Source organism: Macaca mulatta, chromosome 10, assembly GCF_049350105.2.
Source record: "Macaca mulatta isolate MMU2019108-1 chromosome 10, T2T-MMU8v2.0, whole genome shotgun sequence".
Lineage (NCBI taxonomy): Eukaryota > Metazoa > Chordata > Mammalia > Primates > Cercopithecidae > Macaca > Macaca mulatta.
In genome coordinates this window covers 21170468-21186153 of record NC_133415.1, presented here as the reverse complement: position 1 = coordinate 21186153, position 15686 = coordinate 21170468, and the positions used below count along the sequence as shown (strand labels likewise).

General features: G+C 54.9%; 1 protein-coding gene across 9 annotated transcripts in view; it reads left to right on the top strand.

Annotated features, from left to right (window-relative positions):
• Window positions 1-15686, top strand: part of CCDC157 (coiled-coil domain containing 157) — a 19308-nt gene extending 3622 nt beyond the window's left edge. For 3 of the 9 annotated variants that reach the window (XM_015150140.3, XM_077950063.1, XM_077950062.1), the window contains 9 exons: window positions 2316-2467; window positions 6606-6864; window positions 8444-8615; window positions 9305-9926; window positions 10615-10692; window positions 11039-11229; window positions 12530-12697; window positions 15137-15225; window positions 15311-15686. In XM_015150140.3, the coding sequence (XP_015005626.3) occupies window positions 6617-6864; window positions 8444-8615; window positions 9305-9926; window positions 10615-10692; window positions 11039-11229; window positions 12530-12697; window positions 15137-15225; window positions 15311-15605 (1863 nt within the window). In that variant the 5' untranslated portion in view covers window positions 2316-2467; window positions 6606-6616 and the 3' untranslated portion in view covers window positions 15606-15686. Of the gene's footprint in view, window positions 1-2315; window positions 2468-6605; window positions 6865-7887; window positions 7996-8443; window positions 8616-9304; window positions 9927-10614; window positions 10693-11038; window positions 11230-12529; window positions 12698-12800; window positions 13006-14360; window positions 14567-15136; window positions 15226-15310 lie in introns of all 9 variants that reach the window. The other 6 variants (XM_077950059.1, XM_077950060.1, XM_077950058.1 and 3 more) reach the window with 5 other exon arrangements.

Here is a 15686-nt window from a genome sequence, read left to right as displayed (position 1 = left end):
AGGCCAGAGGCCAAGAGGCCAGGACCAGCCTGGGCAACATAGCAAGTCTCTGTCTTTACAAAAAATAAAAAAATTAACCAGATGTGGTGGCACCCACCTGTAGTCCTACCTACTCAGGAGGCTGAGGTGGGAGGATCACTTGAGCCCAGGAGTTCGAGGTTACAGTGAGCTATGATAGCACCACTGTACTCCAGCCTGAGCGACAGAGTGAGACCCTGTCTCTAAAAAATAAATAAATGAAGTAAAATTTTAAAAACAGATTAACAAGAGAAAAGCATACAAATGTATTTTATAAAAGTTTTCCCTGACATGGAAACCTTCAGAAATGAAAACCCAAAGAAACAAGGAGATCTGTTTTTATGGACAGTGTGCAGAATTATGATTGGTGGACCAAAAGGTATGATCTAGAGGGGCACGGTAGTTCACACCTGTAAACACAGCACTTTGGGAGGCCAAGGAGGGTGGATCACCGGAGGTCAGGAGTTGGAGACCAGCCTGACCAATATGGTGAAACACCATCTCTACTAAAAATACAAAAAGTGGCTGGGTGCGGTGGCTCACACCTGTAATCCCAGCATTTTGGGAGGCTGAGGCAGGCGGATCATGAGGTCAGGAGTTTGAGACTAGCCTGGCCAACGTAGTGAAACCCCATCTCTACTAAAAATACAAAAATTCGCCAGCTGTGGTGGCACGTGCCTGTAGTCCCAGCTACTCAGGAGGCTGAGGCAGGAGAATCACTTGAACCCAGGAGGTGGAGGTTGTGGTGAGCCAAGATCACGCCACTGCACTCCAGCCTGGGCAACAGAGCGAGACTGTTTCAAAAAAATAATAAAAATAAAAATAAATAATGAAAGGCTGGGCACGGTGGCTCACGCCTAATCCCAGCACTTTGGGAGGCCAAGGTGGGTGGATTACGAGGTCGGGAGTTCAAGACCAACCTGGCCAACATGGTGAAACCCCATCTCTACTAAAAATACAAAATTTAGCCAGGCGTGGTGGCACACCCCTGTAATCCCAGCTACTTGGAAGGCTGAGGCAGGAGAACTGCTTGAGCCCAGGAGGCAGAGGTTGTAGTGAGCCAAGATCATGCCACTGCACTCCAGCCTGGCCGACAGAGCGAGACTCTGTCTCAAAATAATAATAATACAAAAATTAGCCGGGCATGGTGGCATGCACCTGTAGTCCCAGTTATTCAGGAGGCTGAGACGGGAGAATTGCTTGAACCCAAGAGGCGGAGGTTGTGGTGAGCTGAGATTGCGCCACTGCACTCCAGCCTGGGTGACAGAGCAAGACTCCATCTTAAAAAAAAAAAAAAAAAATGTGCCAGGCGCGGTGGCTCAAGCCTGTAATCCCAGCACTTTGGGAGGCCGAGACGGGCGGATCACGAGGTCAGGAGATCGAGACTATCCTGGCTAACACGGTGAAACCCCGTAAAATACAAAAAACTAGCCGGGCGAGGTGGTGGGCGCCTGTAGTCCCAGCTACTCGGGAGGCTGAGGCAGGAGAATGGCGGGAACCCGGGAGGCGGAGTTTGCAGTGAGCTGAGATCCGGCCACTACACTCCAGCCTGGGTGACAGAGCAAGACTCCGTCTCAAAAAAAAAAAAAAAAAAAGGATGATCTAATAGTAATAAATGAGGGAGGGCGTGGATTTAGCAAGGCCTGTTTGCTCAGATTCTTCTTGGTGTTCCTGTGTGACATTTCTCCCCATCTGGGTATAGGGCAGGACACCTGTCACATGAGGGTCTTCAGGGGAGAAGGAGGGGAGAGGTCACAGACTGACCTTCCTGGCGGCCTGCTTCAGAGAAGAAGGATGAGGGGAAGATGAGAGTGGCCATCCTGCTTCTGCAGTTTTTTGCATTTCTAAGGTGCCATATCTTGGGGTAGCATTTCCTGTACCCCATCAGTGGCTAGTAGAAAAACCTAAAATCCCATGTGTGGCTTGTATTATATTTCTTTTAGACACTGTTGCTCTAGAAGTAGCATGGCCTGAGGACAGAGCAGAGATGGTGGACTCAGAATCTCAGCTTCCTGAGAGACCTCGGGCAAGCTCCCTAACTTTTCAGAGCCTCAGTTTCCTCCTCTGTAGAAATGAGGCAGATTCAGGGAAGTGGCACACAGTAGTTCTTCAGTCCAACCAGCACTATTGAAGAGTGCCCTCTGCTCAGGCTGGAGGCAGGCAGCCCACCTGCCCCTTCTCTCACCTCCTTCCTCCAGCCTGGAACCCCTTCTCCTTCCTGGATAGCCTTCCACCCTGCTCCCAGGAAGCCCTGCCTGACTGTGCTTTCACTCACTGGCCCTGTCATCCCTTCCCAGGGTCTGAAGAGCTACTCAGGGCCAACCCTGCACTGGAGACAGGAAGCCGGGCACGTGGATGAGCCTCTGACCCAGAGCCCTGGAGCCCACAGGCTCATCTGAGAACTAGACACTCAGTCACTCCGGCTCCACGGGCAGGCACCTGCACAGAGGTAAGGAGAGGGCCCCGTCCTCTGGGAGGTTGAAGAGTCCACCACCCTTCCCCTGAGTGCCTCTGAGCTTCCCAGCACCTGTGGGCACAGGCTGGCCCTGAGTCCTCTCAGCCCAGGTGACCAGGTCATACCACACGCTCACAGGGAGACAGGCTGCCAACCACAAATAACTTCGCAAATAATGATTCCATTCTGGCGGTGGCGTATGCTGGGAAGAAAAAGAACAGGATGCTCTGAGAATGTGTGACAGGGAACCTCGCCCGACCTGGGGCCCTGGGGAGTTTTCCTGAGGAGAGGATGTTTGGCGGGGGGGCCTGAGGGAGGTGTCTTATCTAGAAGAAGTTTGGGGAGGGGCGCGTTCTGGGTGGGGAGACACTGAAGCTGGGGCAGGCCACACAGGGCAGGAGCCCCAGGAAGCATTCCAGTCTTGGTGCTCTAGAAAGAGAGGAAAAGGCTCCAAGCAGGGGTAGGTTGCCTTATTAAACAATCACTCTGGTTGCCATGTACAACCAAGAGGGACCAGGTGGTACAGGGCAGAAGAGAAGTGGCTGATCCCTCAGGGAAGCTCTGGCAGTGTCTCGGGAGATGATGGGGTAGGAGCAGTGTCGATGGAGAGAAATGCTGGGTTCCCAGTGTGGTCTGGATGTAGGATCTGCAGCACTGGGTCCTGGGACATGGGGGTAGAGGAAAGAGGGAACTCAGGAAATGCCTAGGCTAGGGCCAAGCCAGGTGCACTCAGTGGGATGTCATTTTCTGAGATGAGGGAGGTTGATGGGGAGGTTAGGTTTGGGAGAACAGTTTTTCAGCCAGGCCTGGACTTGCTGGAGGCAGAAGGGGCCATGGCCTAAATGCTGCCCAAGCAGCCTCTGCTTCAGGGAGGGGCTAGTGCAAGGAGGTACTTCCTGCACTGAGAAATTCACCAAGGACAAGGGGCCCCTGCTGGCAGGTGGAGAGGAGCTGGAGCTCAGCATCCGCATAGCTGCCTGACTCCCAGCAGAATGCTGGATCTGAAACAAGCTGCCAACTCACACCCCAGCCCTGCTGGAGGGTGACAAGCCACAGGAGGGACCCGGGCAGTGTCTCGCTTCTCCACTTTCTGAGTCAAGGGTCACAGAATGTTCAGATCACCACTTTCAGATGTCCACAGGTGGCAGAAGATGGACCAGAAGCGTTCTGTGTGGGCCGCAGGGGAACTGGGGAAGAACGGGAGCCAGGCACCCACACAAGACAAGGATGGACTTCGCTGTGGTTACTGCTAATAATATTATTCATAATAATAATAGTTAATATTGGTTGAGAACTTTTACTGGTGCCTTGCATTGGACCAAGCACCTTACTCATGATCCCTTTAACGCCTTCACAACAACCTGGCCTGCTTGGAGACAATGTCCCCATCTTACAACTGGGCCTCGGTGACTTCTCTGAGGCCAGGAAGGGGCAGGACTGGGATTCTCTGCATAAAAATGTAGCAGCAGGCCGGGCGCGGTGGCTCAAGCCTGTAATCCCAGCACTTTGGGAGGCCGAGACGGGCGGATCACGAGGTCAGGAGATCGAGACCATCCTGGCTAACACAGTGAAACCCCGTCTCTACTAAAAATACAAAAAAACTAGCCGGGCGAGGTGGCAGGCGCCTGTAGTCCCAGCTACTCGGGAGGCTGAGGCAGGAGAATGGCATAAACCTGGGAGACAGAGCTTGCAGTGAGCTGAGATCCGGCCACTGTGCTCCAGCCTGGGTGACAGAGCGAGACTCCGTCTCAAAAAAAAAAAAAAAAAAAAATATGTAGCAGCAGTCCTAGTGTTCAATAGATCAGTAGGGTGACTAGTTTATACTGATCTATTGTACATTTCAAAATGGCTAGAAGAAAATAAATAGAATGTTTCTCTTTTTTTTTTTTTGTAAGACAGTCTCGCCCTGTCACCCAGGCAGGAGGGCAATGGCGCGATCTCGGCTCACTGCAGCCTCCACCTCTGGGTTCAAGCAGTTCTCCTGTCTCATCCTCCCAAGTATCTGGGATTACAGGTACCCGCCATCATGCCCAGCTAATTTTTGTATTTTTGTAGAGATGAGGTTTCACTATGTTGGCCAGGCTTGAACTCCTGACTTCAGGTGATCCGCCTCGGCCTCCCAAAGTGCTGGGATTACAGATGTGAGCCATTGTGCCCGGCCTCAAATGTTTCTTAGCATAAAAAAAAGACAGGCTGGGTGTGGTGGTTCTCACGTATAACCCCAGCACTGTGAGAGGCCAAGCCTTTCAGAGAGGACTGCTTGAACCCAGGAGTTTGAGACCAGCCTGGGCAACACAGTGAGATCCCATCTTTACAAAAAAATTTTTAAATTGCCAGTTCAAGATGTTACCCCCCAAAAATAATAAATAATTAGCTAGGTATAGTGGCACATACCTGTAGTCCCAGCTACTTGGAAGGCTGAGGCAGGAGAATCACTTAAGTCCAGGAGGTTGAAACTACAGTGAGCTGTGAGGGCGCCACTGCACTCCAGCCTGGGTGACAGAGGCCATGTCTCAAAAAACAAAACAAAAGGAAAAAAGGAAAGACAAATTTAAGGTGATGGATATTCAAAGTACACTGATTTGATCTTTACAAATTATATATGTATTAAGTAATTCTGAAACTAGGTACCTTGAAACTATGGACATCTATTATGCATCAAGAAAAACAAAAATTGTTTTAAATATATATATAATGGGATTGAGTGTGGTGCCTTACGCCTGTAATCCCAGCACTTTTGGAGGCCAAGGTGGGTGAATCACTTGAGGTCAGAAGACCATCCTGGCCAACATGGAGAAACCCTGTCTCTACTAAAACTACAAAAATTAGCCAGGCATGGTGGCGGGCATGTGTAATCCCAGCTACTCGGGAGGTTGAGGCAGGATAATCGCTTGAACCTAGGAGGCAGAGACTGCAGTGAGCTCAGATCACGCCACTGTACTCCAGCCTGGGCGACAGTGCTAGACGCCATCTCAAAACAAAAAACAAAAAACAAAAAACGTACATATATATAATGGGTTCCCTATCACCAGAGTGATGACAATAGGTCTCAATGCAAGTTTTCACATTTTCCTCTCTTGCACTTTAGAAGTCAAGTGCATTTTAAATTTTCTTTGCAATTCTTTTTCTTTTCTCCATTCAATCACTCAGGCATTATTTGCCAGTGAGCATCTACAGTGGGCCAGGTCCCCAACTGGCCACACTGGGGACACCACAGGGGCTAAGATGGCTCGGAGAGAAGGCCGTTCCAGCAGACAGCAATCAGAGCTGAGATGGGGGAAGCCCAGAGGGAGTATCTAAGCCAGCATGGAGGGTGCTTAGGGAAGCCTTCTTGGAGGAGGTGATATCCAGGAACCCTGAAGGATGAGAGGAGTTAGCCATGTGATGGGAATTGGACAGGGAAGCATGATTCTGACAGAGAGGACAGATGGGCGAGGATTTAGAAACAAGTGCCTCGTGTGCATGAGCTGCTACTGGTAGCTCATGGTGGTAGGAGGGAAGACTATGAGGTAGAGGGGAGGGGACTAGAGAGAGGCGAAGCGAGGGATGTGTTCAGAGGTGGCTTTTCTTCCATAGGCCACAGGGAGTACTGAGGCATTGTGGCCAGTATGACATGGTCCAGTAGAGTTTGGTCCAAATCTCTGGAGCTGAAATCTCTGGAGGCCTGCCCTGTGATCCAGCTGGAACCTGCTGCAGTGGTCTAGGCAGGATATGACAGTGGCCTGGTGTGGCCCAACACTTGCCATCACGCTGTCGCTGTAACTCTCAGTTGTGTGTGCCCTGTTCAAGGGTTCACTCTGCGAGGAAAGGATGAGAGGCATGTTCTTGTTCATAGCTGTATCCACCCAGCCTTGAGCAGGGGACCTGACGTGTATGTAAGTCCTTAGGAAGGACTTGTGGAGTGATGGACTCTGCAGTATGTGCTCAGGGTAGTGGGACTGAGAGGCTGTTGAGGCCACCCAGAACCAGGTCCAAAAGGCCTTGTCACCTGGGGCTGGGAAACAGACTTCTCCCCGGGGTCTGGGGTGAACTTCTGGCCTAGTAGCCCCTGGGCAGATGAGGGTTTCAGGGAGTTTCCTCTAGCAGCAGCCACGTGACTCTGGCTGGCAGGGCTCTTCTGTGCTCACCCCAGGAGCTGTGAGGATGGCGCACCTGCTGGGCAGCCAGGCCTGCATGGACAGCCTGCGCACAGACCTCACCGACCTGCAGGGTGCCATCGTAGACGTCTTCTCCCGTGCCGGGCCTGTGCGCTTCCCCTCCTGGAAGTTTCCTGACTGCATGGCCTGTGACCTCGACATGGTGGCCCTGCTGGAGCACTATGACCATGTTCCGGGTGACCCCGAGTTCACGCAGCTGTCCCATGTTGTACTGCTGGAGCTGGTCATCGACAGGTGAGGGCCTTGACCAAGCCTGGTCATCTCAGGATGCCGGCTCCTGCCCCTGAAACCAGTGGCAGCTACAGAAGCCCCTCCAGAGGCGGGGGTGATGTTGGAACAACAGTCACCATTGAGTACCTGTCGGGGCCACATCAGCTCAGGACTTTCAAAGTAGTCTTACCTTTTATCGTTTGTCTTGTGTTGTGTGCTGTGCTATCCCGTGTTAGGCTCTCCTAGCCTGTCCACCTTAGGCAGTTGATTTCCACTCCATCGGTCTCTGTGGCACCACATCTGTGACCACGGTCTCTCAGCTGCTCCCAGCTGCCTCCTCAGGGTTTCTGTGTCGGGGACCCCATAGTTGTTTCTCAGAGTTTCCATCCCGGCCTCTCTTTCCTGTTGTCCTGTGGGTTGTGCTGTTCCCTCTACATATCACAAGGCCAGAGACGGGATGTATTTTTCCAAATCCTGACCCGCTGAGAAGAGCCTCGTGGATTCTCCTGCAGCCCCATCAATTCTAAGCTATCATTAAAGTTAACGTGGTTGACCGGGCACGGTGGCTCATGCCTGTAATCTCAGCACTTTGGGAGGCCACGGCGGGTGCATTACTTGAGGTCAGGAGTTCAAGACCAGCCTGGCCAACATAGTGAAACCGTGTCTCTAGTAAAAATACAAAAATTAGCTGGGTGTGGTGGTGCGTTCCTGTATTTCCAGCTACTCAGGAGGCTGAGGCATGAGAATCACTTAAATCTGGGAGGCAGAAGTTGCAGTGAGCCAAGATGACAGCAATGCGCTCCAGCCTTGGTAATGGAGTAAGACTGTTTCTCAAAAAAAAAAGTGAAAATAAAAATAAAGTTAAGATGGCGTGCCAGGCACGGTGGCCGACACTTGTAATCCCAGCATTTTGGGAGGTTAATGGGAGAATCATTTGAGAGTTCAAGACCAGCCTAGGCAACGTAAGGAGACCCCATCTGTACAAAAATATTTTAAAAATTAGCTGGGTGTGTTGGTGCATGCTTTTTTTTTTTTTTTTTTCCGGAGTTTCGCTCTTCTTGGAGTGCAGTGGTGTGATCTCAGCTCACTGCAACCTCTACCTCCTGGGTTCAAGAGATTCTCCTGCTTCAGCCTCCCAAGTAGCTGGGATTACAGGTACCCACTGCCACGCCCGGCACATCAACCTGTGGCTGTGGGCAGGCTCTTCCCCTTTCTGGGTCTCAGCTCTGTCATCTGTCAGGTGGAGGCTCTGGGCCACTGAATGAATGTAAGGCACCCAGAACTTTTCAAGGACTCAGGATACAACTGAGGCAAGGCCAGGCCTGGCTTCACAGAGCTCCCTAGTCCAGTGGAGAAGAGCCAGGCAGAAGTCCCACCCAGGAGATGCAGAAGAGGCTCCCAAGCTGAGGTTGTGGCCAGGGAGGGCTTCCTGGGGGAAGTAACCCCTGGGTTAGGTTTGAAGCTGGCCCAGCAGAGCATATTCTGAGACTCTCCAAGCCCTCGATGTCTGGGCCAGTTCCGCAGAGCCAGAGCTGCGGTTGTATGGTCTGAGGGTGTGTTGGCACCAGCCTGGGCCCCAGCAACCTGGCATCTCTGCCCTCAGGCTCCTGCTGCTGCTTCAAAGCTGCATGAGCTACTTGGAGAACCTTGGCTCCGAGCAGATGATGCCCCCTGCACGGGCTACGGGGCCCTGCATGTCCGTGGGGCTCACGGTGCGGCGCTTCTGGGATAGCCTGCTGAAGCTAGGCACGCTCCACCAGCAGCCACTCCCCCAGGTGGGTCCCAGCCTCTGTCTCCCCACTGTGGTGGCCTTCACATCTTGCCCCAGCTCTGGCTTCCTAGCCTACCACTGTGTGCACCGCCACCTTCACTGGCTCCCACCGCCCTCCCAGTCAAGCCCCACACAGTGTGGCGGTTAAGAACACAGGCCTTGGGGGTCATGCCTTACTCCCTGGCTCTAACATCCCTGTGGGACTTTGGAAAAATCTTGCCTACTCCAAACCTCAGTTTCTTCATCTGTACAATGGAGATCATGTGAGCCCCGTTTGTTATGGGCTATCCCATAAACTATACAACCACCCGCTGGGGAAGGACCACTGTCACCGTGATGGGAAGGAAACTAAAACTGAGAGTGGTTATGGTGACACAAGAGCAGGCACGTCCACTGATCAAGAGCCCAGTAACCAGCAGCTGTGATGTCACCATCACTCAACACCATGCGTACAATCAGATCAAGGCTGGAGCTTGGGGTGTGGGCCGCAGAGAGGAGACCTGGGTGTGGTAACTTGAGTCAGAGTAAAAAAGGGAGAAAGTTCTCTCTTATTCACGTCGGTGTCAGAGAACATCTGAGGGTCTGCGTGTCAGGCAAGGCTGTCACACTGTCACAGAACATCCCCAGAGAACCAGTCACCTCCCTCTCTACTTTCTCCCTCACCTGCTTTCCCTTGTCTTTTTCTGAACACAGAAAGGGGCAAACCAAAGAGAGACTCCCACCTCCAAGCCCACCAAGGGCGAGCCACCCAGGAGCCCTGAATGTCTGCCTGCCAAGTTCATCAAGCCCTCCTCCCCAGTGCCAGGCCTGCCCCAGACCTGCCAAGAGCCAGAGAGCATCCCTGTCAGAGCCTCCCTGCAGTTCCCAGCCACGACCTCCAGGAACACCAGGAGTGTCTACTCCCAGACCATTGAGACGGCCCTGGTGCCCTGTGACGCATGCGCCAGCGTCCAGGGAAGCCTGCAGAAGGTGGGCAAGGCGGTCATCAGCCTGTGTCAGAGCCAGAACTTGCCTTCATCCTTAGGCCAGTTCCAGCAACTGGTACAGGACAGCATGGGGCTCAGGCCACTGCCAGCTGCCACAGTGGGCCGCTGGGCAGCAGAGCAAAGGAAAGACCTGAAGCGCCTCAGTAAGCATGTGGAGGCCCTCAGGGCCCAGCTGGAGGAGGCCGAGGGGCAGAAGGATGGCCTGAGGAAGCAGGCGGGCAAGCTGGAGCAGGCGCTGAAACAGGAGCAGGGGGCGCGGCGGCGACAGGCAGAGGAGGATGAGCAGTGCCTGTCCGAGTGGGAGCGTGACAAACAGCAGCTGCTCACAGGTCTGTGCCCCAGAGGCCAGACGCCTGGTGCCAGGGTCTCTGCCACAGCCTTTGCATGGATGTTTGTGAGACAGGACTTCCAGGGCAAGTGGTTTGTGTGGAAGAACCCAGGCTGGGACACAGGCAAGAGGCAGGGAAGGGAGGGCAGCAAGGAAGGGTGTGTTTGTCCGGTGGTGACACTGTGATTGCAGTCCCGCTGGGGCTAGGAACTGGGCTAGGACACTTGCCCAGACTCATCTCTCAGGGAGGGAGCCGAGGTATGTATCCACTTGCGCTGTCAGTCATTGAGGGCTACTTCCAGAGAGTTATTCCCCTGGCACTTCCAGCCAAGCAGAGCAGCCTCTCTGGTTTTGGCAAAAGCCATTGGAGACGTAGTTCCTGGCACCAGAAGTTGGTCAGTGCTCACTGACGGGAGGCCGGAGGGATTTGCCCTTTCTGAGCCTCACAGTTGCCTCCATGGACGACATCAAGGCCCAGAGAAGTGTAGACACATGGCAGCCAGCACATGAGAAGCAGGGTGGACAAGGGCCCAGCCGCCTCCACCAACCTCCCCAGAGCTCCTCCCATGACCGCAGGCGGCCTCTCTGCAGGCGATGGGCTGCCTCCACTCCATGGGGCACACTGGGCATGAAGGCCGCCGGCCAGCTCCATGGGACCCTCTGAAGGGCCTCTCTCTTGGCTGCCATAGAAACAAGTGACCTAAAGACAAAGATGGCCACCCTGGAGAGAGAACTGAAACAGCAGCAGGAGTCCACGCAGGCTATGGGTAAGGAACCCCGTCATAGGCCCCGATGCCACATCTCAAGCCAGGGGTGTGGCTGGACGAGCATCGTCCATCTCTGTCCCCTGAGCATCCAGAGCGGAGACGAAGGGTACCAGCCACAGGCGGGTGGGCCTGACCAACCACACTGTTGGGCGATGACCAAACTGGGGTGCCACCTCCTACCCAGAAAGCACCTTCTATTTTCCAAACCCACCTCAGGCAGGGTCTAGAGCCCCATTTTGTTCCTGAGGACTCTGAGGCCCAGAGATGGGATATGAGCTCCTGTCCTGGGTCTGAGGTAGTACAGCGCTCCCCTGCCCTACCATCCCACGTCCACTCAATGCTGCAGAGACAAAGGCCCAGCAGCTGCAGGAGGAAGGCGAGCGCAGGGCGGCAGCAGAGAGGCAGGTGCAGCAGCTGGAGGAGCAGGTGCAGCTGTTGGTGGGTCGGCTGGAGGGCGCTGGCCAGCAGATCTGCTGGGCCAGCACGGAGCTGGATAAGGAGAAGGCCCGTGTTGACAGCATGGTCCGCCACCAGGAGGTGAGGCCGGGGCCCTTGCCAGCCTGGGCACCTGCAATGTAGGCTGCAGGGAGAGAGGGCTCCACTGTCAGAGAATGGGGGCTCATCTGTATTGGGTACCTGCTCCATGAGATACCTCCAGGTGTGGGGGTTGACTCATCTTTACAGAGAGTCTGCCCTGAGCCAGGCACTGGGGGAACAGTGATCCAGGGACAGATACTGCCCAGTGAGGCCTCAGTCTGGAGGAGTGCCCTACAAGCAAAGATGAACAGGTGTGCCACACTCTCCTGCCAGATGGCTAAGGGGTGCAGGGAGGGATGGCCACATCTGCCATGGGAATCCAGAATGGCTTCTAGGAGGAGGTGGCCTTTGAGCTGGACGCCCGTGACAGGCAATTAACCCATCAGCCAGGGGAAGGATAGGGTGGGCAGAGGGTGAGCCAGGGCCCACAGCTGTGCTCTGGGCAATGGAGCCTCACAGGAGTCCTCAGAAGTGTGGTTGAGGGAGTAGGTGATCTGTTGCCCAGTGAAAGGGGCAGGTCTGGGGGCTGTCCTGGCTGGGTCCACCCTCAAAAGCTCAGCAAGGAGCCAGGAGTTCAGTTGAGAGTTCCCAGGGTCAGACATGGGCCCAGGGTAGGGGAAGCCTTTCTACCCCAAGTGGGTGCTGTTCTCTGCCTTGTAAACTGTCACAGCCACCATGTATCAGGTGTCTGCTGTGACCCAGGCTTCAGGAGCCACAGACTCTGATGCTTACTCCTCGCTACAGCAACAGGAGGTAGATACTATTGTCACCCCCATTTTACGAATGAGGAAACTGAGCCTTATTGAGGTTAAGGAAGTTGCCCAAGGCCACATAGCTAGTGAGAGATGGAGCCAGGACTCTGAGCAGTCCAGCATTAGTTCTTCCTGCTTTCCATTCAGTGGGTATTAGGAAATGTGGGCTTCAGTGACATGGGATGATGTGACACTGGAGACCCAAGGAGAAGAAAAACTTAGTTCCCAGAATTCCTCTCCAAGTGGGGTCTCCGTGTGACTGGAAGGAAGTGGGGGTGAGACCTCCAGAGTCAGCCAACTACGTTCCAAGGGCCAGGGTCTTCAAGCTGGGGTCCTGCCCTTGACCAGGTCTGGTGTGCATCTGCCTGCTGCCAGCTTCCCCCAACCCCTGCCCTTCCATGTGTGTGACCAATGTTCCCTAGACACAGACACACGCCCCAGGGGGGTAGCAGCGGGGGGGTAGTAGATGCTATAGCCTCCTTAGTTCCACATGGCTGGGCCTAGCCCTGTGGGTCTCACAGCCTCCCTGCTTGTCTGTTCCTGCTTAGTCTCTGCAGGCCAAGCAGCGAGCCCTGCTAAAGCAGCTGGACAGCCTGGACCAGGAACGTGAGGAGCTGCAGGGCAGCCTGAATGAGGCTGAGGCCCAGCGGGCCCACGTGGAGGAGCAGCTGCAGAGCGAGCGGGAGCAGGGGCAATGCCAGCTCAGGGCCCAGCAGGTGAGAGTGGGGGTCTTCCTTTTTGCTGGAGAAGTCTCTGGCCAACTGAGTGCCTGCAGGGGACGGTGCCCCAGGGGCGCTTAGTGCCATGTGGCTCATTCAGGAGCCAGGCCTGAGCCTCCCCCTGCCCCAGGAGCTGCTGCAGAGCCTGCAGAGGGAGAAGCAAGGCCTGGAGCAGGCAACTACGGACCTGCGGCTAACCATCCTGGAGCTAGAGCGGGAGCTGGTGGAGCTGAGGGAGCGGGAGCGGCTGCTGGTGGCCTTCCCAGACCTGCACCAGCCCACTGAGACCCAGATCCAGATCCATGGTAGGGGACTGGGGATGGTGCCAAGGGCATGCTGGGGCTCAGGGCCGGCAGCTGAGGGCTTATGTGGCCAGGACACTGGGGACTGCAGTTCCCTAGCGTGCAGCAAGGGTGGAAAGCCGGGCGGCCAGCAGTGCAGCCCCTGTGGACCCACCACAGCACGCAAGCGCTTCATGCGTCATCCACTCTGCATAGAGAGGGATGTGAAAGCCCAACTGTGATGTGACTGCCTCTAGCCACAGCAGCCAAACCCAGACACAGGTCTGGTTGTCCCCACAGACCATGCTTTTTACCACATCACATGCTAATTCTTGCTTGACTTCTCTGTGTCCCCCTTCTTGGTTCTTGGAATGGGTCCCCAAACCATACCATGGGACTAGTCCCAAGGACACAGCCCCCAGCTGCCCACTGTCCTGGACCCCATGGCACAGGAGTGCTAGGTACCCGTCTTGGCACAGGATTGGATATCAGGTGACTTGGATTCTCCCAGCCTCTCCAGACCCCTAAAGCGCTGGGGCAAATCCATTTGCAGAGCTGGCAGGAAGATCTCCAGTTAGCTGCTCGTGAGACATCATCCAGGCCCTTCTGTCCCCTTCTCAACCACCCTGTGAGGCAGGTCATAGCCCCTTTTTACAAAGCAGGAAACTGAACCAGAAGGGGCAGCAATTCCCCCAGGCTCATGGAGCCAGAAGGAAGCATCCATCACAAAAGCAGGGGAAGCGCAGCCTTGCCATTCCCACGCTTGAGCTGGCCGTGTGACCTTGGACAGCTCACTTTGGCTCTAGCCTGTCCAAAACAGGGGGCCTTGTCAGAGAGATTCACTCTCCTCTCCTGCTTATTTGCTAAGTCTTTTTTGTTTTGTTTTGTTTTGTTTTTTTGAGATGGAGTCTCACTCTGTCGCCAGGCTGGAGTGCAGTGGCGCAATCTCAGCTCACTGCAACCTCCGCCTCCTGGGTTCAAGTGATTCTCCTGCCTCAGCCTCCTGTGTAGCTGGGACTACAGGCGCCTGCCACCACACCCCAGCTAATGTTTGTATTTTTTAGTAGAGATGGGCTTTCACCATGTTGGCCAGGATGGTCTCGATCTCTTGACCTCATGATCCACCCACCTCGGCCTCCCAAAATGCTGGGATAACAGGCATGAGCCACCGCGCCCGGCCTTGCTAAGTCTTTTGAGAGCTCTAGGTCCCACCCAGCTCTCAGATTTTATAATATGGTCATCTTCCCAGCAGGTGAGGGGAGAGGGAAGGGGGAATAAGGCCTCTGGAGAAGGAAGATGAGCTGGGAGGCCTGGTGCACTACACAACTCCCTTGCGCCTGCCGGGCCACCCACCCAAGCTGGTGTGCCTCCCTTCTAAGGTCCTGTCCCATTGGGCACAGGAGGCAGATCCAGCAGCGTGGAATCCCAGATAACATGTCCCACAGACTCTGGCAACGTCACAGATCACATGGAGAGGCAAGTGCAGGCCAACGACATCCGCATCCAGGTCCTACAGGAGGAGAACGGGCGGCTCCAATCAATGCTGTCTAAAATCCGGGAAGTGGCCCAGCAGGGTGGCCTCAAGGTAGGCCTGAGAGGGCGGGCCCTTGGAGACCAGGAGGAAGCCTCTGCCCGGGGAACTTGTGGAGAGCCCACCTCATCACATGAGGCCTTAGGCTGTGCTTTTGTGAAACATTTTTCACATTTCCAGAAGGCGTGAGGATGATCCAGTGCCTTCCAGTCCCACATCCCCTCTATAGCCATTCATGCCTTCAGGTGCAACAAGAAGCTTTGTCAGGGGTCGGGCGTGGCAGCTCATGCCTGTAATCCCAACAATTTGAGAGGCAGGCAGATCACTCGAACCCAGGAGTTTGAGACCAGCCTGGATGATATGAGACCCTGTTTCTAAAAAAAAAAAAAAAAAAAAAAAAAAAAAAAGCCATGTCAGAAAGAAACCTCCCCTTAATTGCTGCCTGCCTGAGGCTCTGCAGCTGAGAACAGGCCCTGGAAGGCTTCCTAGGCCCCGCCCCTAGGTGGAAGGGCCCATAGATACACACCTGGCCCTTCCCTCCCCATCCCTGGCTCCGACACCCTCTCTGAACAGTGGGGAGGGGACTCCTGAACCCTTCTAAGACTGGCTTTTTCTTTTTTGTAGCTGATCCCGCAGGACCGGCTCTGGTCCCCTTCTAGCAAGGGAACCCAGGGAGCAACACAGCCAGTCCAGGCCCAGAGCACATCCCCAGGGTGAGTGAGGCTTTACCGGAGGTGGGGCAGCTGGGTGGAGCATCCCCCGCACTCACAGGGGATCTTGGATCTGGTTTTCCTTCAGGCCCTTGGGCAGACAGCACCTTCCTGGCAGCAAGACGGGCAGGACCCTGCTGGGCCAGCCCTGCGCATCCCCACCTCGGCAGCAGCCCTGCGCATCCCCACCTCGGCAGCAGCCCTGCGCATCCCCACCTCGGCAGCCCTGCAGCCAGCCCAGCAAGTCCTTGCTGGAGGGTGTGACCCACTTGGATACCTGCACCCAGAACCCCATCAAGGCCTTGGTCAGGCTGAGGAAGAGACTGTCACCTGGCCGGGGACAGGCCAGCTCTGCACACCAGCCCCAGGAGCGGCCCATGTAGCCTGTGGCAGTGCTGAGGCTGGATGGCAGGTGGCTGGCAGCCCACCCGCCGTAATAAAGCCCCGGCCATTGGCCCACAGCA